The sequence below is a fragment of the Poecilia reticulata genome, chromosome 3, assembly GCF_904066995.2.
Source record: "Poecilia reticulata chromosome 3, P_reticulata-male-v2, whole genome shotgun sequence".
In the NCBI taxonomy this organism is placed as follows: Eukaryota; Metazoa; Chordata; class Actinopteri; order Cyprinodontiformes; family Poeciliidae; genus Poecilia; species Poecilia reticulata.
Genome location: NC_088832.1, coordinates 32,369,934 through 32,392,269, shown reverse-complemented (window position 1 = coordinate 32,392,269; position 22,336 = coordinate 32,369,934). Strand labels below are relative to the sequence as shown.

Genomic DNA, 22,336 nt, shown 5'->3' with positions numbered 1-22,336 from the left:
CTTTAGTTTATATTTTATTCTTATTTGAGCCTATTACAGAACAAAATATCTGAAATTACAAATAAAAAATAATTTGTATATTTTTATGCTTGCATTCCACCCTTTAGATCAAACTGTTACCATTCCTAATGATTCCAATTAAAGTTATGTTTGCCTTCTTCATACTGAGGAAGCTTGTTATAACAAACATTTTCAAATATAGATAGTAACAAATGCAGGTTTTAACAGTTTTTCAACTTTTTTCCAAGAGAAAATTGCACTCCATTGAATTTCCACTAAAAGTACCAGTAGTAGTGTTTTAGATGTATTTTTCCAGCCAATCGGTTGGAAACTATGCTTCTTTTCACTTCATTTTCGACACAAATCAACATCAATGTTCGTTTTATTTTATTTTTAAACCTAAAAAAAGCAAGTCAAATATCTATAAAGGATTGTCTTTTATTTTGAAAAGCTCTGGGCGGAAGTTGAACCTGTGTTCCAGATGCAGGAACTTTCGCTTCGATCCGCGACACCGAGATGGACTGGAATGAGGGCGGTATTGTACGTAGGATTTCCCTTCATTTGCTGCTTTTTATTGTTCTGTTGTGAGCTTGTGGTTCTTTTGGGTCAGACGTGTCCCGCATATTTTTGTTTAATTGAGGTCAGTTTAGCGGAATGTTAGCATTGACTAGCTAAGCTACCGCTTAGTTTAGCCCACGGTGAGTTGCTGTGACGCGGAATAACCTGTTCAGGCTGATTCAGAAATGTTATTCCTGCTTCATTTGTTGTAGTTTAACTAGTCCTCGTAAGGTGAAACCAAGCTGACCCGTTTAACTAACCAATCCCACCTGAATTGGCTAAATTACCTGGTTTCCTTGTAGGGAAACCAACAACGTTTCGACTTTGGTATTGTCATTATGATGAATTGACAGCCATTAACCGTTTCATACTCATAGCCTGATTTACTCTGGTTATCTTCTCCTTTCACCAATAAAAATCTCATATATGTTTTATAAAAGTATTTATAAGAGTGACACAATGTTTAGGCGTTCCATATGTTGCTCTCAGATAAACCTGTTCTAATGAAGTCTGACGGATAAAAACCGAACCTCCAGGAAATTCATCGCATTTCCTGCTGAGAGCCGGAAAATGAGTTCAGTTTTCTCTCATTACGTTTTATTTTGTTTATAATGACATATGAAGCTAATTCAAAATCAGACTATCAGCTTGATCCAAACTAAGGTTTGACCAAAATATTCTGCATGTGTAATCTATGAAATAAAACAATAATTGAATTTAAACATACTTTATAGCGGCGAGAGAGAAATTAAATGTTATTCTAGCTCATTTTATGCAAATTTATACAAAGAGCTGTAGATCTTGATGGCTGTGAGCAGGAAGTATCTCCTGTAACAGTCTGCATAGCAGGTTTTCTGTGAAAACCTCTGACTGAAAGCACTCTGTTGTGAACAGAATGCTCAAAAGCTTTTTGTAATTTTCTCAATTTTATGAAGAATACAGCTTTTAAAAAAGTGCAGCTATAAAAAATGCATCTAATACAGACTCAAAATTGGGAATAAAGAAGTTTGCTTTGAGTGTCGAGGAATAAAAATGAGGTTTTTAAGTGAGAATTGAATGTGGTTGCACAATATTTCTTTAAGTATTACACTTTTATCTCCTCTTCCTGGACCTAAAGTACCTCTAGAGAAGTGTGAACTGTAATTGTTTGCTATCTCACTTGCTAAACTTTACAGCTTGTACACATTGAGTCATTTTGTAGTAAATTTGTTACCTGCTCCGCCTTGCAATTGGTCATCCAGACAGCAGTAGATGATGTGGGGTAAAGGGCAAAACTTGTGAAAACATATTTTAAATGACTGTATAACTGGAGGTTATTTAGGTTTGGGTTTCCACGTTGCAGGGTCACAGCCACGGGCGTGACGGCTGTCACCATGGCAACGCGGGTCACTCTCACAGCCACGGGCCCAGAGCTGCAGCCTTCGGCGGGATGACCAACATGTACATGCCTGCTTACGGGCAGATGGGCAAAGGTCCCGACCCGGTCATGGACATCAGCCAGCAGCCGAAGAAACGGTCGCAGATGGACGACAGCAGCAGCTGGGACATCGTCAAGGCAACGCAGTGAGTGCTGCTTTCCTCTCAATGCTAGCTGCGCTTCCATCCAACTTTTACATTTCTGAAGTAAATTCATTTAATTTAAACACGCAAATTTTGAAAAAACTTGATTTTCAATTAAAAATTCTTGATTCTATGATGAGGTGGATTTTCAACTATCGAAATTGGTTTATTTCACAAAACTGCAATGGGAAGGTTTCTTTTTTCACATCACATAAGTCACATGATCAACAGCAGGATGTTACTTCTGGCAGAAACGACAAAGAAGACAGGAAGTAGTTGAAGGATGGTGGCGCTGCATATTTTTAATGACTTATCGCCTGAACAAACTTAATTCATGTGTGACATTAATTGTTTTTCTTATTTAATGGAAACATTAATATTTATATGTTATGTGTTCTTTTGACATTAGTGGAATATTGACAACGTTTTACACATATTTGTGATGGAAACGCAGCTACTGTTTGCCAATAATCAAATGACTTTTGCACTTGAAAAAGATGAGAATAAAAATTCAAAAATGATTAAAGTAGGAATGATTAGGAACTAAAATTGGCTTCTGAAAAATATGCTGCAGTTTAAATACTTTTTTTAAAACTCAAGTCAAATAACAGGAGCAAGTGTTCAGTGACATTGTGTTCCTCTTTTTGCCAAGTTATTGGTAGAAATAAGTGCTTTAGCTTAAATGAATTCAAGAAAGTTACAGAATTTAATAGTTTTATTTAAAATGTGAACAAAGAAGCCTCCCATCTTTCTTTCAGGTAGTTTAGGAAAACTGTTTTATTTTAACTGTTTTCTTGCTAATTTAAATCAACTGTGGTGAATAAAAGATTGTTTTTTAATTTATTTTCATTCTCCAAAGAAAATCAATCATATATGATTTATATTCCAACAATTAACTTGTATTAAAGGGTATAAAGTTTTTAAAGTTTTCAACCTTACAGCGCAAAGATATGATGAAGTCATTTTGTCTAAATCTGATAGGAATAACTTGTTTTACCAGTTCAGTGAACTAATGACCGTTTACTTTGACTCCACCATATTCAGCCAATAACAGGCTTTCTTCATCTTGAGCTGCATTTTTAGTGACTTTATTCTGTGTGAGTATGTTGCGTCTGTTTTTGCCTGGTCAGGTTTGGGATCCTGGAGCGCTGTAAGGAGCTGGTGGAGGCCGGATACGACGTCAGGCAGCCAGACAAAGAGAACGTGTCTCTGCTGCACTGGGCGGCCATCAACAACCGCTCAGAGCTGGTCAAGTAAGGCAGAGTTTCTGAAAGCATCTCTACCTCAGTTTGTTGTTTTATGATGCTTAAATCATAACAAAAATACACCAACATGTTGATTTGTTACAGTGAGTCACTGTGACCAACATTCAAATCAAGATATATTAAATATGATGCTTTTACACTGCAAAAGCACAAAATCTTACCAAAACTTTTTGGTATAGATTCTAGTGAAAATATCTTGGCACACTTTAAAAAAGACTAAACTAACTTACAAGTATAATTTTCAGCAAAATATAAGTAAATAATTCCTCAATATTGATGAAAAAGTTCCACTGGATAATTATTTCACTTTAAACACGGAAAAAATATTTTGTTAAAGTGAAATAATCCCAGTGGAAATTCTACTCTGTCAAAAATATTAAGCAATATTCAGTTAAAATAAGCGCCAATATCTTGCAGAAAAATACTTAAGTTAATTTTACCTTATTTCATGTGTCCAATAAAAAGTAGATTAAAAATACTTGATTTTGTGTTTTATTGAAGCATTATTTTATTTTTTTTAACTACAGATTATGGTCTCAAAATTTGATTTGTATTTATTTTTTTAAACATTTTTATATTAAATTTATGTAAGAATATCTTAAACAAAGTGATTACTCGGTAAAGTCTGGGTTTTTGTGTAATAAATCAACGTCTTTTTGTGATTTTGGTGTTTTTTAGGTATTATATGTCCAAAGGGGCCATTGTTGACCAGCTGGGAGGAGACCTGAACTCGACTCCCCTCCACTGGGCCATAAGGTTGGAGTTATTGATCTAATTTGACTCATTAATTTAACTGCAACTAATGATTGTTTTTGTAATTGATTAATATGTCAATCGATTAATCGTATTAAAGAATGGACATTCTACACATTTTATGTTAACCAGATTAGCCATTTTTATACAACATCAGGATCACATTTTAAATGTATTTAAGAAAATATATTTATTGCCTAAAATGGAACAACATGGCACTTCTTTTGTAAATATGAACCAGGTGAAGCTAAAACTGCCACTGGAGTTTTGGATAAAACATATTTACACACAAAGGTGTTTTCATCTTAGATTAAAATGTTTTTATATATTTTGTACAGTTTTGACTTAATTTCTACTGTGAATATGTATTTGTATTTTCAGTAAATTGCCTTTTTTGAGTTTGAGTACTCCAGTTAAGGATGAATCAATTACTAAAACATTAGTTGACGAATATTTCAATAATCAATTAATCACGATTGATAAAATTAATCAATTCAACACTAATTTGTATTCAGATGAGTCATCAGTTGGAAAATTCAGCATTAAAAAATACTAAGTTTGTTGCATTTGTAGATTTAAATAGACGTGTCACAAAGCAAATTTTGCTGGATGATAAATTGTTCCAGAAGTTACTGCGATAAGCGATAATAAGAACACATTCTCAAACTTTGATTTCTAACAAACATTTAACTTTGCACCCTGAAGACATTATACATATTTAATATAAACAAATAAAATGGATACTGAAGTCTCTGTAAGCAGAATTACTCTTCACAAAAGGAGCCAGTTGAGAAAAACAATTCATCCAAATGGAAATTATCAAGCTTGTCTCAATTTATCAGGCGATTAATTCATTTGTTGCTACTTGCAACATGCTTATGTTTAAGTGTATTTGCTGCAGAACTGATTTTCTCCACTTCCACTGCTTTTCCATGTCGTTGTCTCTTGTGTTTTGTTGCTTTGTGTGTGAACAGACAGGGCCACCTTCCCATTGTGATCCAGTTGATGAGATACGGAGCAGACCCGTCCATCACAGACGGGGAGGGTTACCGCTCGCTCCACCTCGCCATCCTCTTCCAGCACATGGCCATAGCCGCTTATCTCATGGCTAAGGGAGAGGTCAGACTCCATAAAGTTCATTTTTCCACTGAGCCAGCTGTTGTTTCTCTTTAATTTGATCTTTTTTTCCCCTCTTGGTGCTTTGTTATGTTCAGGAAGTGGATGTGCCTGACTGTAACGGACAGACACCACTGATGTTAGCAGCACAGAAGATTATTGGGTAAGAGGTTTTGTTTTATTCTGCTTCTGGCTACACTTATCTGAAAAATCTCATTAGAGGGAACCTACCATGCAAAATTTACATTTACACATTTTATACTTCCATTTGGGTCTCAGCTGTTTCTTTAAAAAAAAAAACAGCCCAAGCACTTGAAAACATCTGGTGTTTTTCTTTTTTTAATGTTTTTTGGACAATGTCTTTTAGTTGTTTTACAAAACCTAGCAACCCCAGCGAAGTCCAGCCCGTTGCCTAGCAACCCCAGCAAAGTCCAACCCGTTACTTAGCAACTCCAGCGAAGTCCAGCCCGTTGCCTAGCAACCCCAGTGAAGTCCAGCCTGTTACTTAGCAACCCAAGCAGAGTTCCAGCATGTTTGGTCACCTAGTTTTTTTCTCTGTATGTGCTGTACAATGACTGCTGGAAAAGTGAAGTGTTTTGTTGTTGCCTTACCATCCAGAAACGATTTTCAGTTTGAGTGGAAGGAAAAGGTTTCCTCTGATTTGTACTGCTGTTACTTTTAATGCCTAAAGTATAGCATAAGAGTAAGATATGTTGTTTTATATCAGGCAGAGATTATGGTTGTAACTTTTTCCTTCCTTTTAAACTGAAAGAAAAAAAAAATTTGATCCAGAATTCATCTTTCTGTCTCTGACTATATCCAGTAACTTCCCTAAACTTTAATGTTTAAAGGGAATCTGTAATGCAAAATTCACATTTTGGATGTTTTTGTAGTTCCATTTGGGTCTATACTGCTTCTAAAAAACAGCCAAAGCCTTTTTAGAAAATTTGGCTTTTTAAAAACCTGCAGAAGTCACATTTGACGGGTACTGTCTCGTTACCTAGCAACAAAAGCCGAGCTCCAGTACCTTTGGTCAGGTGGCTTTTCGGCTTTATGTGCTATACAATGGCTGCTGGAAAGTACAAGAGTTTTGTTGTTGACTTAACATCCAGAAACAACTTTCTGCATTCTTGTTGTTTGTGTAGGAGTCTCCACTGATGCTTTTCAAAGTTGTACGGTTGTATAATTGCTCATCTATTTGCAGCCATTTTCATGTGTCAGTGTAAACGATGAGTTGGGGGGGCGTGGCCAGCAGCATCTTATTTGGATTTAAAGTGACAGGACACCCTAAAACAGCTCATTCTGAAAGAACATCTCATTACCTATCAATGATTTTGTGCAAGAAATGTTGTGAACATGTTTTGTTTTGCCCATAAACCTTTTCTAAGCTGTTCAAGAAAGTGTAGCAGGTCACCATTAATTAAATAATCAGCCGTAAAGTGCTAACATTTCATGTTTTTTCTGCTTCAGGCCCGAACCCACAAACTTTCTCATCAAGAACAACGCCTCGGTGAGCGCTGTGGACAAAGTTAACAGGAACACGCCGTTGCATTGCGCAGTGCTGGCGGGAAACGTTGACGCTGCCCACATCCTGTTGGAGGCTGGAGCTAGTGTGGACGCTGAAAACATCAACGTGAGTTTCACACGTTTCAGAGAAAAGTGAAGGCTTCAGTCCGTTTGTCTCTCTGTGGGACGAATGCCACATGAATACAATTTGTTTTGAGATGTTTTTTTGTTTTCCACTTTTAGCTTCAGATTTAACCTAATAACCATTTTTATTAGTATTTTACTGATAACTGAACTAAAATTCATTCAATAAACATCTTTTTTGATTTATTTTCTCTTTCTTTTTTTCCTGTTCATTTATTTAATATTATAATTTGAGCTAAGATGAATTGTTCCCTTTTGATTTGTGTGTTTCTTCCTCAGGGTCACACACCCATGGACCTGGCCCACCAGGTCCAGAGCCCGCTGCTCATCCACATGCTCAACGTCACCAAGCAGGAGAGGATTCGCTCCAATTCCCGCTGTTTACGCTTTATTCTCAGATACAAGGTACAGACTTAAGGCTCTTGATCGTACACTAACAGAAATCAGAACCGCTTTAACATCGTTTTGTTTATTTTTTTTAAAGGTTTTGGTGCAGTTCCTGTTTTGCACAGCCATATTTGGATGTGTTGGTGCAATATTTGACATGAACTCCGAGTCGTGGTTGCTCAAAAGCATCTTGTTAGCCTGCGTGGTGGGAGTGATTAACCTGGCCTCGAGGTGAGAACCGGTTTGCCTGCAGATTCAAATGTAAATGCAGGAGTTTGGATGTTGATCAGAACCATTTGCATTTAAAACAGGAACTTCCCAAACCCAGATTTTCAGTCTCTGCTGCCGCCGTCGTCTCTGATGGCTTCAGTGTTCTGGATGCTCGTCACCTGGTGTCTCCGGTTCCTGCCTGATATCCTTTCTGTTCAAAGAAACAAACATTTTTGTTTTGGTTCTTTTTACGAAGAAAAAAAACAAACATTTTTTATTATCATTCAGATTGTTGCCCATTTCAGTTTGAAAGGAATGTAAATGTTCTCCCTGATTTGGGCTGCTGTTATTTTTAATGCCTACACTGCAAAACACAAAATATTACCAAGTATTTTTAGTCTAGTTTCTAGTGCAATTATTTTAGTCCAAAACTAACTAATAAGTTTTAAACAAGATATAGGAGCTTGTTTTAAGTAAATTAACTTTTTTTTTCAAAATCTCTTTCTTACTGTTTATTCAATGTCACATGCTGTTTTTTTATTTTAATTATGTAAAGCACTTTGAAATCCCTTGCTGCTGAAATGTGCTATACAAATAAAATTGGATTGATTTAATAACGATGAAAAAGTGCTAATTCTACTGTTAGATCATAATAAACTAGTTTTGTCTTATTTCCAGTGTACTAAGATATTTGCACTAGAAAGACCAAAAATACTTGGTAAGATTTTGTGTTTTTGCAGTGTAAAGTATAGCATAACAGATATGATGTTTTACATCAGGCAGGGATTATTGTTGTAACTTTTGTTTTGTTTTTAAAGCTGAAAAAAACATTGATGTGACCCTGAATTTCTGTCTTCATATCCAGTAATTTTCCCAAACTTTAATGTTTAAAGGGAACCTATGATGCAAAATTCACATTTTGGAAGTTTGTAGAATACAGTAGGATAATATTTTATTAATCCCACAATGGGAAATTCTCTTGTTACAGCAGCACCGTAACAAAATATACCCCATTTAATATTAAAATATATTAAAAAAAAACAACCTCATATGAATAAATGACCCATGGATAAAATTAAATATGAACCTGAAAACTTGGGAGACTTTTAAATGCAGAATAAATAAACACATAATATGTTCTTATTCATATTAATTATGTACGTCCATTTTGGTTTCTACTACTTCTAAAAGCAGCACAATACTTTAAAAACATCTGAGTTGTGTTTTTTGGCACAACTCAGATGTAAAACGAGGCAGTCCTCGTTACCTAGCAACCCCAGCAAAGCCTAGCCCCGTTACCTAGCAACCACAGCGGAACTTATTTGGATTTAAAGTGACAAGAGGTCCTAAAACAGAAAGGAGGTCAAAAAAAGGCGGGACTGAACATCTCGTATGTAGTTAACCAGGTTGGCATTGGTTTATAAACTATACAAAGCAAGTTTTAATAAAATGAGTTTGGTTTTCTTGTTCTTTCTCTTTGTTTTTTAAGTTTCTTAACTTAAATCCACATCTATCCAACACAGCAGTTCAGGTGCTGTTCACCCTGAACGCCACTGCTTTCCTCTACTACTTCCTGCGGACCTGCCGGACGGACCCGGGTTTCATCAAAGCCACTGAAGAGCAGAAGAAAATGGTGGGAAAGGTCTTTAAATTTGTCGACCAGTTCAAGGCGTCTTACAAAGAACTGTTTCCACAACTTGATGAGACCTTTTCTGTTTGGGATTCAGAACGTGGTGGTGCTGGCCGAGGCTGGCTGTTTGGACCCCAGGGTATTTTGCACTTCCTGTATGGTGAGGCGATCCACAGGTTTTTAAACTTTAATGCAACGATAAGTTACCTGAATGATCTAAAATGACTTCCACTATCGCAGGTTAGGAAACCAGTGAGAGCGGTTCACTGCTTCAGCTGCGATACATGCGTGGCGAAGCAGGACCACCACTCTGTATGGACCAACACCTGCATAGGTACAGATGAATGAATTATAGAAACGCTGTTTTACTCCACTGAAAATGTAAAAAATGCTTTTGATTGGTTAAGAAAAATCTGCAACATTTTTAGGAAAGCAAAACATTTTTGATGGATTCTTACATGCAAAGAGGCTAAAACCTGTAGATTTTTATAATTTAAACAATATTTCTATAAACAAGTACTACAGCAAGTATTTACATTAAGGCAAAAATACAAAATATAGATATATTTTTTGGTTTACTTTTTTGTGGAAACATCTTACTCTGCTTGAAATAAGATAAAACTAACTTACAAATAACATGTCTGCAAGATATTACCAGATATTACAATTTCCTTAACAGAAAAGGATTAATAAAGTATCTATTTAGCTATTTATCTTAGTTTAGCTTAGTTTGTTTTGTCAGTAATTCCTTAATATTGATGAAAAACTATTTCCACTGGCAGATTATTAAAAACACATTTTCCTATGTTTCCCACGCAAGTTATGCTGAATATAAACTATTATTTTGTTGTTTCAGGTGCCAGGAATCATTACTATTTTGTGCTTTTGCTGCTCTCCCTCTCCGTGATGGGGGGCTGGATGATCTACGGTTGTTTTTCATGTGAGTGACTCAGCTGACATGGAGCCACAGAAGCTGGAGTATCGGTGTAATGATAATATGTTGCTGTTCTCAGACTGGGCCAGTCACTGTTCGCTGCGTTACGAGGAGCAGGGTGTGTGGGGCGTGGTGTCGGCGGTGGTCAGCTGCTCTCCCTGGGTGCTCGCCATCTTTGTGCTGTCCTTCTACCACACCTGCTGGTCCACTTTGTTCCTGATTGGGCAGCTCTACCAGGTGACGCCTGGAATGTGTTGATGAGTTTTAAATACCGTTTAATTAGTGCAACGGACTCCATACTCAAACTGATTCAACTATTACAAGTTAACTACAAATGTGACTTCTTTGACAAGTCAGTTTTTCATAAAAAAAATGGGAGTCTTAATTATCTGTATGTAGTTTCAGTAAAAACAAACCACTGAACGGGGGATGTATTCTTCCATTTGAGTTTTTGCTGCTTCTAAAAACAAACCAAACGTAAAAAAAAAAAACTAAAACTAAACTAAAAAATTAGTTTTTTCAAAAACGTCCAGAATGTCATATATCAGCAGGTACTGCCCTTCATCTAGTAACCCCAACGAAGCCCAGCCGGTTACCTAGCAACCCCAGATGAATTCCGCCCGTCTCCTAGCAACCTAGGCTGAGTTCCAGCACTTTTGGTCAGCTGGTTTTTACTGCTGTATTCAATTCAATTGAAAAATACTTTATTGATCACAAATGGAAATTAAATGATGTTGTAGCTTGTATTTATTCCAGATCCTTCATTAGGGCTGGGCAACATGGCTGAAAAACAACGTCACAATATAAGCGTTTCATATCGGTAAATATAATTATTAATGAGTTTTTTTGTTTTAAATATCTGAAATATTACCAAGCTAGTGGCATAATCTTTTCACTTCATGCGGTTGTTTTTTTATTATTATTTTTTGAGCAGCTATGATCTATGGTGGCAAAAATTTAAACTGCAAGTCACTAAAATTGTTGCTAGGTAACCAAAGACTGAGTGAGTTGCTAGGTGACAACCGAGTGAGTGAGTTGATGCCACAACTTAGCTTAGCTACATGTGAGAGGTTGAGTGGCTAATGCCTTTCCTCTGCCTACATCCCCCAGAATGCTGTGCAGTTCTGGATCGGAGTTCAATTAAATTATTGAACATTCTGCCAGACGCATTATCTATTGGTATTGATCATGTGTTTATTGTGATGCATCTTGCTGTTGATTTATTGTCCAGCCCTACGCTGTCTTGTTACTTTACTCATCTGATGGACATTTTGTATGTGGAATAATTGTTTCTTTGTCTCGGTGCAGATTGCATTCCTGGGATTAACGACTCCGGAGAGAACTAATCTGTTGCTGCAGCAACGGAGAATGAGACAATCCGGTTCCCTGAGACAAAATCCATTCAAGTGAGTTCACCGATATTTATTTCATTCTTTATCATGGGAACTAACTGGTACTGGAATCTTGAGGCAAGTTTTTATTTATTTACTGCTTTTATTTTACATTTTTAGATTTTTTTTTTAGATTAACCAATTAATAATTTGATTTTAAAAAGTTGCATAATAGGAAGTATATAGTAAATACCAGAGGTGTGACCAAGTCACTGTGTTGCAAGTCTCAAGTCAAGTCAAGTCTCAAGTCAGGAACCTTTAATTTCAAGTCATTTTGGGTCGTTTTTATTTGTTATTTTTTTTGTAATTTGCAATTATACATAAAATTCAAATAATAGACCATTAAAATCTGTATTTGTCTCAAATGATAGAACATGTGCAGCTGAACATAAAGTATAAAAAACATTTTTCAATTGGACCTCTTTAGTGCGCAGTTCTGTTAAACTTGATATTCAATTAAAAAAAGTTTTAAAAAAATGAAATAAGTATATATGAAGTTATCACAAGTAAACTCAGGAAGGTCTGGTGCATTTATTTTTCTGCTTTTATTTCTAAGCATGTTAGTTTCAGTCCTCCGTAAATATGGGCCAGATATTCTAAACACAAAATTTATTTGGGACAGTCACTGTATTTGGTCTGTTTTAACAAATAAACCACATGAAAAAATCAAAATCATTGCAAATAAAGTGGAGTGGTTTTGAATTTGGATGTGATGGTAAAATAAATATCTGTCAGGCCAAGTGGGTTAAATCTACAGCCAGTTTCACATCAATATTGATAAAAACATGTTGTGTGAATCAAGCTGGTCAGAATCACTAAACACAAAATAATGAGCTCATTATTTTATGTCCTACTCAGTTAACTATCCCACTTAGTGTTATATTCAGGGTCAGTGAGATTGTACAATTTTTATTTTTACAGAATTTTTTGAAAGATGGCCAAAAAAAAAAAAGGGATTTTTTAATTTTGTTTTTACAGCAGCTATACTACTTGGAAATGGGCTCTGTGCGACATGTGACAGTCAGTCAGTGCATTAAGTCAAAAAACAGTTGACTTAATGCACTGACTGCAGTAAACAATATCATTTCCCAACGTAGATGTCTTCAGATACCCCAACCATCCTTAGATGATACTGGACCGGCTCATCATCATGATGGACAGAGAGACTCTGTTCCCTGAGTTCAGGTCCAGAATCTGCTTTCTGTTCCGGAGCCCCGCTCACTATCCACCGGCTTCCTGAGCTAATAACACGGCGCACATTATTTGTGGAGGCATTTGAAGGACCGGATTTATGGTAAATCATCACCAATTTAACCCGGAGTACACATGCTAACACGAAGTTAGCTAAAGTCAACTATCTTACAGCAAAAGAAAAGCGCCACCTACCATCTTTGTGAAGCTTCAAATGCCGGACAAAGTTGGACAAAGTCGTGGCATCTCCATCCGATATTCTCTTCTTGCGTGTTTTACAAGTTGCAGTTCGTTTTTTATTCGAAAGTTCATAACCTACGTAGCCAAAAGAAATTACTCGCGGAAGCATATTCGAGCCGTTATTTCGTCTTTCGTTCCCTGAGCTCTGCAGCGTCACCGCGTTTTTTTTAAATGTCCAAATCCTGTTAATTTGATTGGTTGAGCTGCAGCTACGCACACAGGAGAAACAGAGGGACGGTCTGCGCACGTTGATACGGAATGAGTGAAATTAATTAATGACGCCACTTTATAAATAATGTGTTTTAAATTTTAAGACTGAGTAAAAAATATCAAGTCTTTTCAAGTAAACAGCTTCAAGTCGAGTCAAGTTCCAAGTTAATGGCATGAAAAGTCAAAGTCAAGTCCGAGTCTTTGAGCATTTTTTCAAGTCAAGTCTCAAGTCGTGATTTTAACGACTCGAGTCCAAGTCATGTGACTCGAGTCCCCACCTCTGGTACATACAAATAAAAGGTTTTTCCATTTTAAGTTCTAAATGTATATGTTTGTCATGATGACTGCTCATCATTCAGACATGGCATTTTTCACTTTATTAAACTGATGGTTTTAACATAAACAAACTGAAAGTTACAGGACGAGTTCCCCATTTCTCCGACTGATGGACTCTCTTTCTGACCCGTCTGTCTGCAGCATGGGCGTGGTCCAGAACCTGGCTTCGTTTTTCCAGCTGCGCTGCTGCGGCCTCTGCAAGCCGGCCGTCGTCGACTGGACGGCCCAGTTCCAGCCCCAACGGGACCAGTACCTGTTTGATCAAATCAACATGGTCTGACCTCCTCCCTCCTCCGCATGTCCGGGTCGGACTCTGCTTTCTGGACCAAAAGCACAGAATGTATTTATTTATTTCTCCATCCGTTGGCTCCTTGTAAAGAAAGACTTTCCGATAGTAGAGGTTGGTGTAGATGTCGTCTGCTGCTGCCTTACACTCGACCAGAGAGGGTGGAGACGGGAAATCCTTACGGCCTGAATAGTTCTGGGCATTTTGTGCTGTTTTTATGGACACGTTAAGCCTATTTTTATCATCCAGGAAGAAGAAACAATCTTTGTAAATGTAAACGGTTCGGTTTTATGACTTTTGTAAAAGCTGCATGCGTTTCATAACAAATGACCACTATTATATACTTCAATAAAGCAATCATGTGCCTGTCTTTCTAACTGTTTAGAGCTCAATTTCACTTGGGTCTTAATAAAAGTAAGATTTTTTGTTTTTAAATGACTGAAAACTTGATATAATTCATGACTAGCTGGATTCTAAGCTCCCTTTTGTACCAATTGGCTGACATTGTAGATAGATAGAAAAAAATAATAGGTAAATTTCTGCAGGTAAACATGGAAACGTTTATCAAATTTTCAAGCATTTTTCTCTAAGATTAATTCAATATATACTTTTTCTGAAAAATTTTCAATCTTGTAAATTTTAGACTTTTGGAGTTTCAAAAGTCAAAAATGTTCAACTTTCCACACAGAGAAGTTTCCAAATTGTTTTTCTGGAATATTTCTGAGATTAATCTCCAATGTTTTACTTTTTTGGTGAAAATTTCCAACTTTTATTATATCTGCAATAGAAAAAAAGTTAATCAAATTTCAGTTTGTTTTTTTTTTTTTTACATTAATTTTGGTTAAATCTGGATTTCACCAGAACACCCCTTGGGCTTCAATAGTTCAGAGTAATGCCAGCACTGCCAGGGCAGCCATCTTGTTTGACAAGTTTTGAAACTTCTGTTTGTTGGGACTTTGAATTCAGATCTTTTTTTAAATCATGAGAATAAAGTCATAATATTACAAGAACACAGATGTAGTAAAATGAGAATGAAGTCGATTGAGAAACAAACTGAGCTGGTTGTATCAAATCTTGATAACTAGAAGCTTTTTTTCTCATTGAAAATGATTTTTTTCTCATAAGTTTAAGACTTTCTTCTGGTAAAAATGACTTTATTCTGCTAATATGACTATGGTCACAATTAAACAAGCATTATTGTAGCCTGGCCTTAAAACTGTCATTCACAGAAGGGGTGATTGAAATAAAAGCTACTTTTGGAAAATATTTTCTGTCATTACTAATTTGTATTTTAGAAAAAGTGAGAAAAAAATCAAATCAAAAAATGTATTTTGAACCATATCACTAAGCTGTAACTTTTACTTTAATTTGTTTGGAGATGATTAATTTATGCCATCGGGCCATGGGTAATTTATACCCATCTGGGGTATAAATTACTTTTTGGAAAATTAAAATCAAACATTAAAGTATGACCTTTTTTTACCAGCTGAAGAAAGAAGTGACATTACCAGAATGTATGTAAGCTGATTTAAAAATATGTAAAGATTTTATTCTCAGGTATCCAAATGAAAAATTAGCACATTAACACAACCAACTTTAGTGCTTTTGTAATAAACTTCACTTCAGAATGAATTTCAATGTAACAAAATGCTTTTATTTAGTGTTGTACACATTTTTCCCCATAATCTTCTGAATGTTGCTGAGGATTTGGTTTGTGCTCCTCCATCTTCCAGTTTTGAGACGCTGTGATCGGGTTTGAGCTTCAGCAGAACCGCCGGTTTATTCTCGTTCCTCCAACATGGCCTCGTTTCCCAGACCAAATCCTTTTGGGCCGAAGTTTTTGGCGTAGCAAACTGAAAAGAGAAACATTTATAAATGTCTCTGTTTCAAAGGTTTTTTTCCACGTTTTTTTCTTAAAAATTTTTTAGATTCATCTCTAAATTTAGGACATTTTTGGTGTAAGTTTACTACTCTTTTTTTTTGTTTATCTATTTACACATCTAATACTAGAATATTAGACTGTTCAATAATTTCACTGAACTCCGACCCAGAATCGCACAGCATTCTGGGAGATGTAGGCATAGGACAAACATTAGCCGCTCAACCTCTCACTGCTAACTAAGCAAAATTGATAGAATCAACTACTAACTCACTCCCTCTTTGGTTACCTAGCAACTAACTCATTCTTTAGTTACCTAGCAACGACTTGAGTAACTTGCAAAGTTTTGCCGCTGTGCTTCATAGATGCTCAAGAATTAAAATAACAGCAGCGTTAAGTGAAAACTGAATAAAACAGTAAAGGTTACACAACCTCGCATATTTAAAACAATAAATAAACCAATAATTATTGATATCGACTGATAAGAATCGCTTGTATCGTGACAATATTTTCAGCCATGTTTGTGTTGACACAGTGCAGTTGGGTTAGTAGTATAGAAAAGCTTTATTTGACTTTATTCCAATATAGGACTGGATATAAGACTCTAAAGGTAGAATCATATTTTCCCAAGGAGTGTACAGAGTTTTAGACTCTTTGTGTAAATAAATAGTTTCACCTTTACAGTACAGCTCTCCGTCCTTATCGGTCACTGTGGTCGACTCCAGGCTTTTACCACACAGAGCGCAGCGGAAACAGGTTTTATGCCAGGCCTGAATACACAATATAAATGTTTATTTTGGGGGTAGGGGAGAAATATAGAAATATTAGTAATCATTTATCATTCATTGTGATAAATATCTTCATGAAATATCTTCCCGTCATAGGAACTCTGATTTATCATCATGATAAATTCCTGATTATGTATAAAAACCCCAAAACAGTCTGTATAGTCCGGATTGTTATTTTTGCTGTTTTCTTCATTGTTCGTTATTCAAAATGTGATTAAATGTCGTTCCTGTGTGCTGCTTAGTGTTGCAAATCACGCTTCTTTACGCAACTGGTGGTGACCAGACGAAGCTCATTAAATGAGGATGTTTTTCAAGAGTATTTTGTGTTTGTATGGATATTATCACTGTGTCATATAGTTAGAGCCATGCAGTTATTGAGAAAAGCAGTAATAAATAGTTATTATCGTCACCATTGTCATTATCACAAAATAGGGTGATAAAACTTTCCTTATCGCCCATTTAGGCACGTACATTTATAGTTTTACGTGAAAAAAGCCATTGGGAGACGTATTCGCTTCTCCGCTTCCTATTGGACGAAAGCGCACCACGTGATGACACGTAAGCCACGGATATTTTCCTTTAGTAGACTATATGTGGCGGAATAGTTCAAATTTCCGCCACATACAAACATTAAAACTACCGGATCACCATCAAATAAACATTCCACGGTCCATGTTTCTGTTATAGGTTTAAATTAATGTTAAAGTTTTTAAACCGCGAGTCAAGCTGAGTCTCCCCTGAAAGACGTCGTTTCCTCTCCCGTTATGTGGCATCGCTTCTCGGCCTTTTGGCTAAGATCAAGTGTAGTTTCTGTTCTTATCAGTTTAATATCTGATAGTCCTTTATACGGGGACCATATATTAAATTGATTTTTTGAACAGGGAGATGGAATAAGGGCTTGCTCTGTCCACTCCACGCATCAACCTGGTATTGCAGTACCTCTGGGAATGGTGCACCCACTCTATGCTGTTAATTATCATAATATAACTTATTCAGGTCTGAAGGAAGTGGTCTATGCTATCTTGTAAAGCAAGCTGAACATAAAGCTATAAGGAAATATAGATACCTTGCATGTTGTGGTTAACCTCTGGAAATTTTGTGTACAGCTCTGGAGGGTAAAAATTATTTTATATGATATCCATAGCTGCGCTGCCAAGGTGGAACAACCCCGTAAACAAAATTAAATTATTAATCTACAAGGTTCTAGTGACTGGCAGAGTAAGTACATGTAGTAACATAGGCTATGTGTCCGTCTTAGCTAGCAGATAGAAGCTACATTAGCCAAGCTAATTTTGCTAGTTTGGCAGTAAGTAATACAGTAAATGTCAATTATATTTATATCAGTATTACACATAGGTGGGTAGAGTATAGTTGTACTTACACTGTTTATAAGTTAGATAGGAACAAGGCGACAGCTAGTTCTAAGCTTGTGGCTTGCCTATTGTTGTCATAGCAACTTGATAGCAACTGTCATGACAGTTAGTTAAGGATACCTACCAAGATGGCTGTCGGTTACAAAGTTACCGGAAGTGTGATGTGACAGGAGAACTATGTATTCAGAATGGGCCAAAATTCCTCCACAAGACAGATGAAGACTTACTGAACCCAAAGTTGGTGCTGCTAGTTATTTGGGGGCAAATACTTTTTTCACATAGAGCCAAGTCATCATTTGAAAACAGTTTTTTGCTTCATGTTAAAATTTGTTTAACAACCTGAAATGTCTGAAAGTTGTGCATAAAACAGAATAATATGCTTGTGACACTAGCAGTTGTCAGCACCGCAAGCGTTAGCAAATCACTTCAGTCTTCTGTCCTTTAGCTACACAAAGTTAATGTTTGTTAGACTGCGTGTTTCATTGTAATTCATTTTAACTCCTGGTACTTTAAACGAAAGTTTTCGTTTTCATTCTTACCTTTCCTGCTCCCATCACCTTCTCAGCTGCGTACACCGCTTTGGAGCAGCGGGGGCAGCGGTCCGAGCCACCGAACTTCTGCGAGAACTTGCTGGCGTTGGGGTTGGGAGAGGCTTGTCGAGGTTTAGAGCTACGAAGGAAATTAACAGACAGGTAAACATCCCGTCAAACCACAGCCAACCATTTGTATTATTTTAAAACTAGTTCTTCAGGTTTTCTACATTTCTTTCCTTTCAAACTTTGGCCTCTACAACTTCATTTTTGGGCCAGATTGTTAAGTAGCATTCAACGGGCACTGAGCCGTTACCTAGCAACCCCAGTGAAGCCCAGCCTGTTGCCTAGCAACTCCAGCGGAACTCCAGAACATTTGGTCAGGTTTTGGTCTAGTTTCCAGTGCAAATATCTTACTACACAAAACTAACCTTCTTGTAACATTTTAGCAAGATATAGAAGCTTGTTTCAAGGACATAATTTCTTAATATTGAATGAACATGTTCTGTACCACCTGTAGACCTGTCTTAACCTGTTCAAGGAAGTGTAGTAGTTCACCTTTCATGTGCTAAATCAACTAATCTGATTTGATGACCTATTTGGTGTTTAAGCCGTACTTTTGCAGCTGCGGTTCTCCATCCTGTCCCACAGGATCAGAGCTCAGCGCTCCAGCTCCTTGTCCATATCCGTAGCCTTTTGGCCCGTATTTCTTCCCGTAGCACGACTTGCAGTAAATCTCAGACTCGTGTGCTGCAACTGTGGTGCTGTCCAGACCTTTTCTGCAGCTCACTGTGGGGGTAAAAAAAGGACAACAATGTTTTATTCAAGTCTCAGGCAACCTCCATTTAAGCGTGTCCAGACTGAGATATGTACGGCAGTGTATTAGGGCCATTGGAAGGAAAAGGAGAAGAAATTTAAAAAAAAAGTTAATGTCTGCTAACACATCTCAGAAACTTTCTATAAATAACAAGAAAAGTTTCAAGAGATGCAAATTTGCTCTAAAAAATTCAAATTTTAATATTAATCTCAGGGTTAGGGGGTGAGGGTTTTCTAGAAAAGAAAAGGAAATTTCTGAGTTTGAAAACTCAAAATGTCCAGAAGACAAGAATTTTTTACTTTTCAAACTCAGAAATTTCCACGTTTTTTTTCTCACAAATTTTTGAAATTAGTCTCAAGAATTCCGTTTTTTTTTCTAGCACATTTCTGGCTTTTTAAAACTCAGAAAGTTCCTTTATTTCTTTTTCTACAAAATTTCTAAGATTAATCTCAACATTTTTGAAGATTCTTCTAGCAAATTTTCAACTTTTCAAACTCAAATTTGCTCAATTTTGAGATCAGTCTCAAATTTCTGTTTTTAGCAGAAATCGACTGCTCTTTTTTTAATATCTGCAGCAGGCGTAATCCGCCGTTGTAGGAATGTCATGTTGGAGGAACAGAAGTTAAATAAAGCTCCCATCTCGCCGGTTTATCAGTCAACAGTGACAGCACACAAAGTCAGATGTCTTGTGTTGCTATTTTCAGGAGGACACTGGAGTGTGAAGTGAATGTTGGAGAGAAGATGAACACTTAGCAGGTGGGATGAAAGCAGACGGCTTTCAGAGCTTCCCGGTGGAATAATGGATCCATCACACGACACCAACAAGCTGGGAGGATTTGAGTTTGAGCAAAGCACAGAAGCATTCATGCCCTCATAACCATAATATAACCTTAATATGACCACAACCTTCAACACATATAAGTGGGAGTTTGTGGAATAGTTTCCACTTGGATTCTAGGATGGTGTATCAGGGCCATTGTAGGTAGAAAAAGGGGGGCGTGCATTTCATCCGAAAGAAAAAAGAAAATTTGAGAAGTTCAAAATGTGCTAGAAAAAACTTGGAAATTTTAAAATTAATCTCAGAAATTTTTCTGAGAAAATGTGAAAATTTCTCAGTTTGTTTCAGTTTACCAAACATTTTGGATTTTTGAAACTCAGAATGTCCATGAGTTTTGTGAACAAATTTTAAAGTTTTCAAACTCAGAAATTTCTGATGTCTCAAACTCAAAATTATGAGTTTTTTCCAGAAATTTTCAGAGATTATTCTCAAAATTTCAGATTTTTTTTCCAGGAATGTTTTTTACTTTTCAAATTCAGAAATTTCTGTTTTCCCTAGAAAATTCCCAAGAATTATTCAGGTTAATCCGTCACAGGATTTATCAACTTTTACTCTGATATCCCAAAATAAAATCCAGTCGCCTCTAAAGTCACCTGAGGATTTGAGCAGGGTTTGCTTTGAACATATCAGAGCTCTGGTGGGTCGGGATCAATTAATCAATAACAATATATATTGCAATATATATATAATGGTAGCATGCAGTCAATTTTAATAAAGTCAGAACTGATGGTATTAAGAAAGTTTCTGGTCATATTTATACACATGTCCAATATTTATGCTCATGTTTTTGGTCTAACCTGTACAGCGTGGTCACTTTCACTAACATGCACTGTCCCTGTTTCACATAAATAAATATTTTTAAAGTGAGAGGAAGTAACCAGAATCCTTACTGCAGATGAAGCAGGTTTTGTGGAAACTCCTGCTGTTGCACTGGATCTCCTCGGCGTGGTAAACCGTTTTCTCACAGGCGCCACACTTGGTGCCTCCGCCCCAGTTTGGCATCTTAGAAACCTCCTCTGATATTTATCAACGCCTGAACATAAGGCTGAAAATTAAAAGAAATTATCCTGTTAATTATTCTTCAGTCAAAAAGAGAGCTGCAAAAACAAAAATCTAATCAATTTACCTGAAAATTCAGGCAGTTTTTAAGCTGAGTTTGCTTAAAATTAGAAATCCAACTGAAACAATTCATCGGATTAATCTATAGTTGAAATAATCGTCAACTAATTTAGTAATCAATTAATCGTTAACCGACGCACGACTGTAGAAAAGGCAATTTGCTGAAAGAACAGTGAAAGCAGAAATAAAACCTGCTTGTAAAAAAACATAATTTTGTCATTTAAGGTAGAAAAAGACATTTTGTCTCTAGTTTTTTAGCTGCAGATTCATCCTTTGCTAGAAAACTGGTCAAAAGTCCACCAAAGGAATACAATTATTTTCTTCTTTAAAAAAGAAATTAAATTATTTGTTTATTTACACACCCTTATGAAAAGGCTTAAATAATAAATCTGCAGATTGTGCCAATTTTTTATCCGATAGATTGTCAGAATAATTGATTAATCAATTACTAAAATAGTAAAATGTTCACCTCCTGGAGATATTCTTATATCATCACTATCTGTCTCACAAGTCTGATTCTACTGCTTCATTTTTCGATTTTTGTTTATAAACAGCTAAACTAAATAGTTTTCTCATTGTTGTTGATATTATTTGTGATTTATCGACGTTTTCCCGCATGCCAGGTGTTTTTCCAAAGAGGCTGTGAAGGTTAGACTGGCCTCATGTTTCCACCTCACATGGCTGGTATGTGGCATTTCAGGAACAAAAACCAGCCAATAACATTTTATTTATCCGAAGATTCCTTTTTAAAACACAAATGTAAATAGGCACAATTTTTCTGTGGTTTTATGGAAAATGAAACATTGTTCTGATAAGTTTGGTTAGCAGCTGACAGAAATAATAAAATGGTTCCTTACCTCGAGTCGAAGCCTGTGGGTTTGATGTGGCTGTTCAGGCTCCCAGGCGGGTTAAATACGCTCCATCGGCCCAGACCACCCGTGACGCTTCCTCCTAAAATAACCTGTGACAGATCCAAGCCCTGCGACTTTTTATCGGCGGCTGAAAGAGGCCTGAACATCAGGAGCTCAAACATTTGTTTGCTCCGACAGCTGCGTCTGCGTGGCATCTCCTAAACCGAGGGATTAAACGTCACAAATGTTGGTTTGGATGACGAGGGAACGCTTTCTGATGGAAAAACTAAAAATATCTGGTGGTTTTAGTTATTTACAGTATGGAAAGATCATTGAACAGAGCTTTTAGTTTTTAGTGAGTATAATTTGTATTATAAAATTTTAACGTTTCATAAATTATGAGCTCATAAAAACAATGGACCAA

The 22,336-nt window shown here is 36.5% G+C and overlaps 2 protein-coding genes and 1 non-coding gene across 3 annotated transcripts; 2 read left to right on the top strand and 1 right to left on the bottom strand.

The window, feature by feature from the left end:
* The first annotated feature begins 401 nt into the window (after nt 1-401).
* Nucleotides 402-14,094, top strand: zdhhc13 (zDHHC palmitoyltransferase 13). Its single transcript, XM_008405972.3, has 17 exons — nt 402-540; nt 1,901-2,121; nt 3,249-3,371; nt 4,062-4,139; nt 5,111-5,255; nt 5,351-5,415; nt 6,723-6,885; nt 7,182-7,307; nt 7,387-7,520; nt 7,601-7,701; nt 9,008-9,132; nt 9,227-9,289; nt 9,370-9,463; nt 9,986-10,069; nt 10,143-10,300; nt 11,372-11,469; nt 13,573-14,094. Exons 1-17 carry the CDS (start codon nt 517-519, stop codon nt 13,709-13,711), a joined length of 1,941 nt encoding a protein of 646 aa, XP_008404194.1. The 5' UTR covers nt 402-516; the 3' UTR covers nt 13,712-14,094.
* A 1,255-nt stretch (nt 14,095-15,349) lies between these two features.
* On the bottom strand, nt 15,350-22,113 carry csrp3 (cysteine and glycine-rich protein 3 (cardiac LIM protein)). The gene is made up of 6 exons (XM_008405970.3): nt 21,919-22,113; nt 20,833-20,987; nt 18,905-19,076; nt 18,297-18,426; nt 16,273-16,366; nt 15,350-15,570 (listed from the first exon to the last, which is right to left on the bottom strand). Exons 2-6 carry the CDS (start codon nt 20,942-20,944, stop codon nt 15,497-15,499), a joined length of 582 nt encoding a protein of 193 aa, XP_008404192.1. The 5' UTR covers nt 20,945-20,987; nt 21,919-22,113; the 3' UTR covers nt 15,350-15,496.
* LOC145551230 (U2 spliceosomal RNA) lies at nt 17,156-17,345 on the top strand. Its single transcript, XR_014087069.1, has one exon. It is a non-coding gene; the product is annotated as a U2 spliceosomal RNA (small nuclear RNA).
* Nucleotides 22,114-22,336: the final 223 nt, after the last annotated feature.

Bases quoted from the DNA above. Each gene is read 5' to 3' on its own strand.
- zdhhc13 (XM_008405972.3), top strand. From the start codon at position 517: ATGGACTGGAATGAGGGCGGTATT. The intron at 4,140-5,110 runs GTTGGAGTTATT...GTGTGTGAACAG, and splicing joins CCCCTCCACTGGGCCATAAG to ACAGGGCCACCTTCCCATTG. The intron at 5,416-6,722 runs GTAAGAGGTTTT...TTTCTGCTTCAG, and splicing joins GCAGCACAGAAGATTATTGG to GCCCGAACCCACAAACTTTC.
- csrp3 (XM_008405970.3), bottom strand. From the start codon at position 20,944: ATGCCAAACTGGGGCGGAGGCACCAAGTGTGGCGCCTGTGAGAAAACG. The intron at 19,077-20,832 runs GTAAGGATTCTG...TTACCCCCACAG, and splicing joins CAAAACCTGCTTCATCTGCA to TGAGCTGCAGAAAAGGTCTG. The intron at 15,571-16,272 runs GTGAAACTATTT...TTCTCTTTTCAG, and splicing joins CGGAGAGCTGTACTGTAAAG to TTTGCTACGCCAAAAACTTC.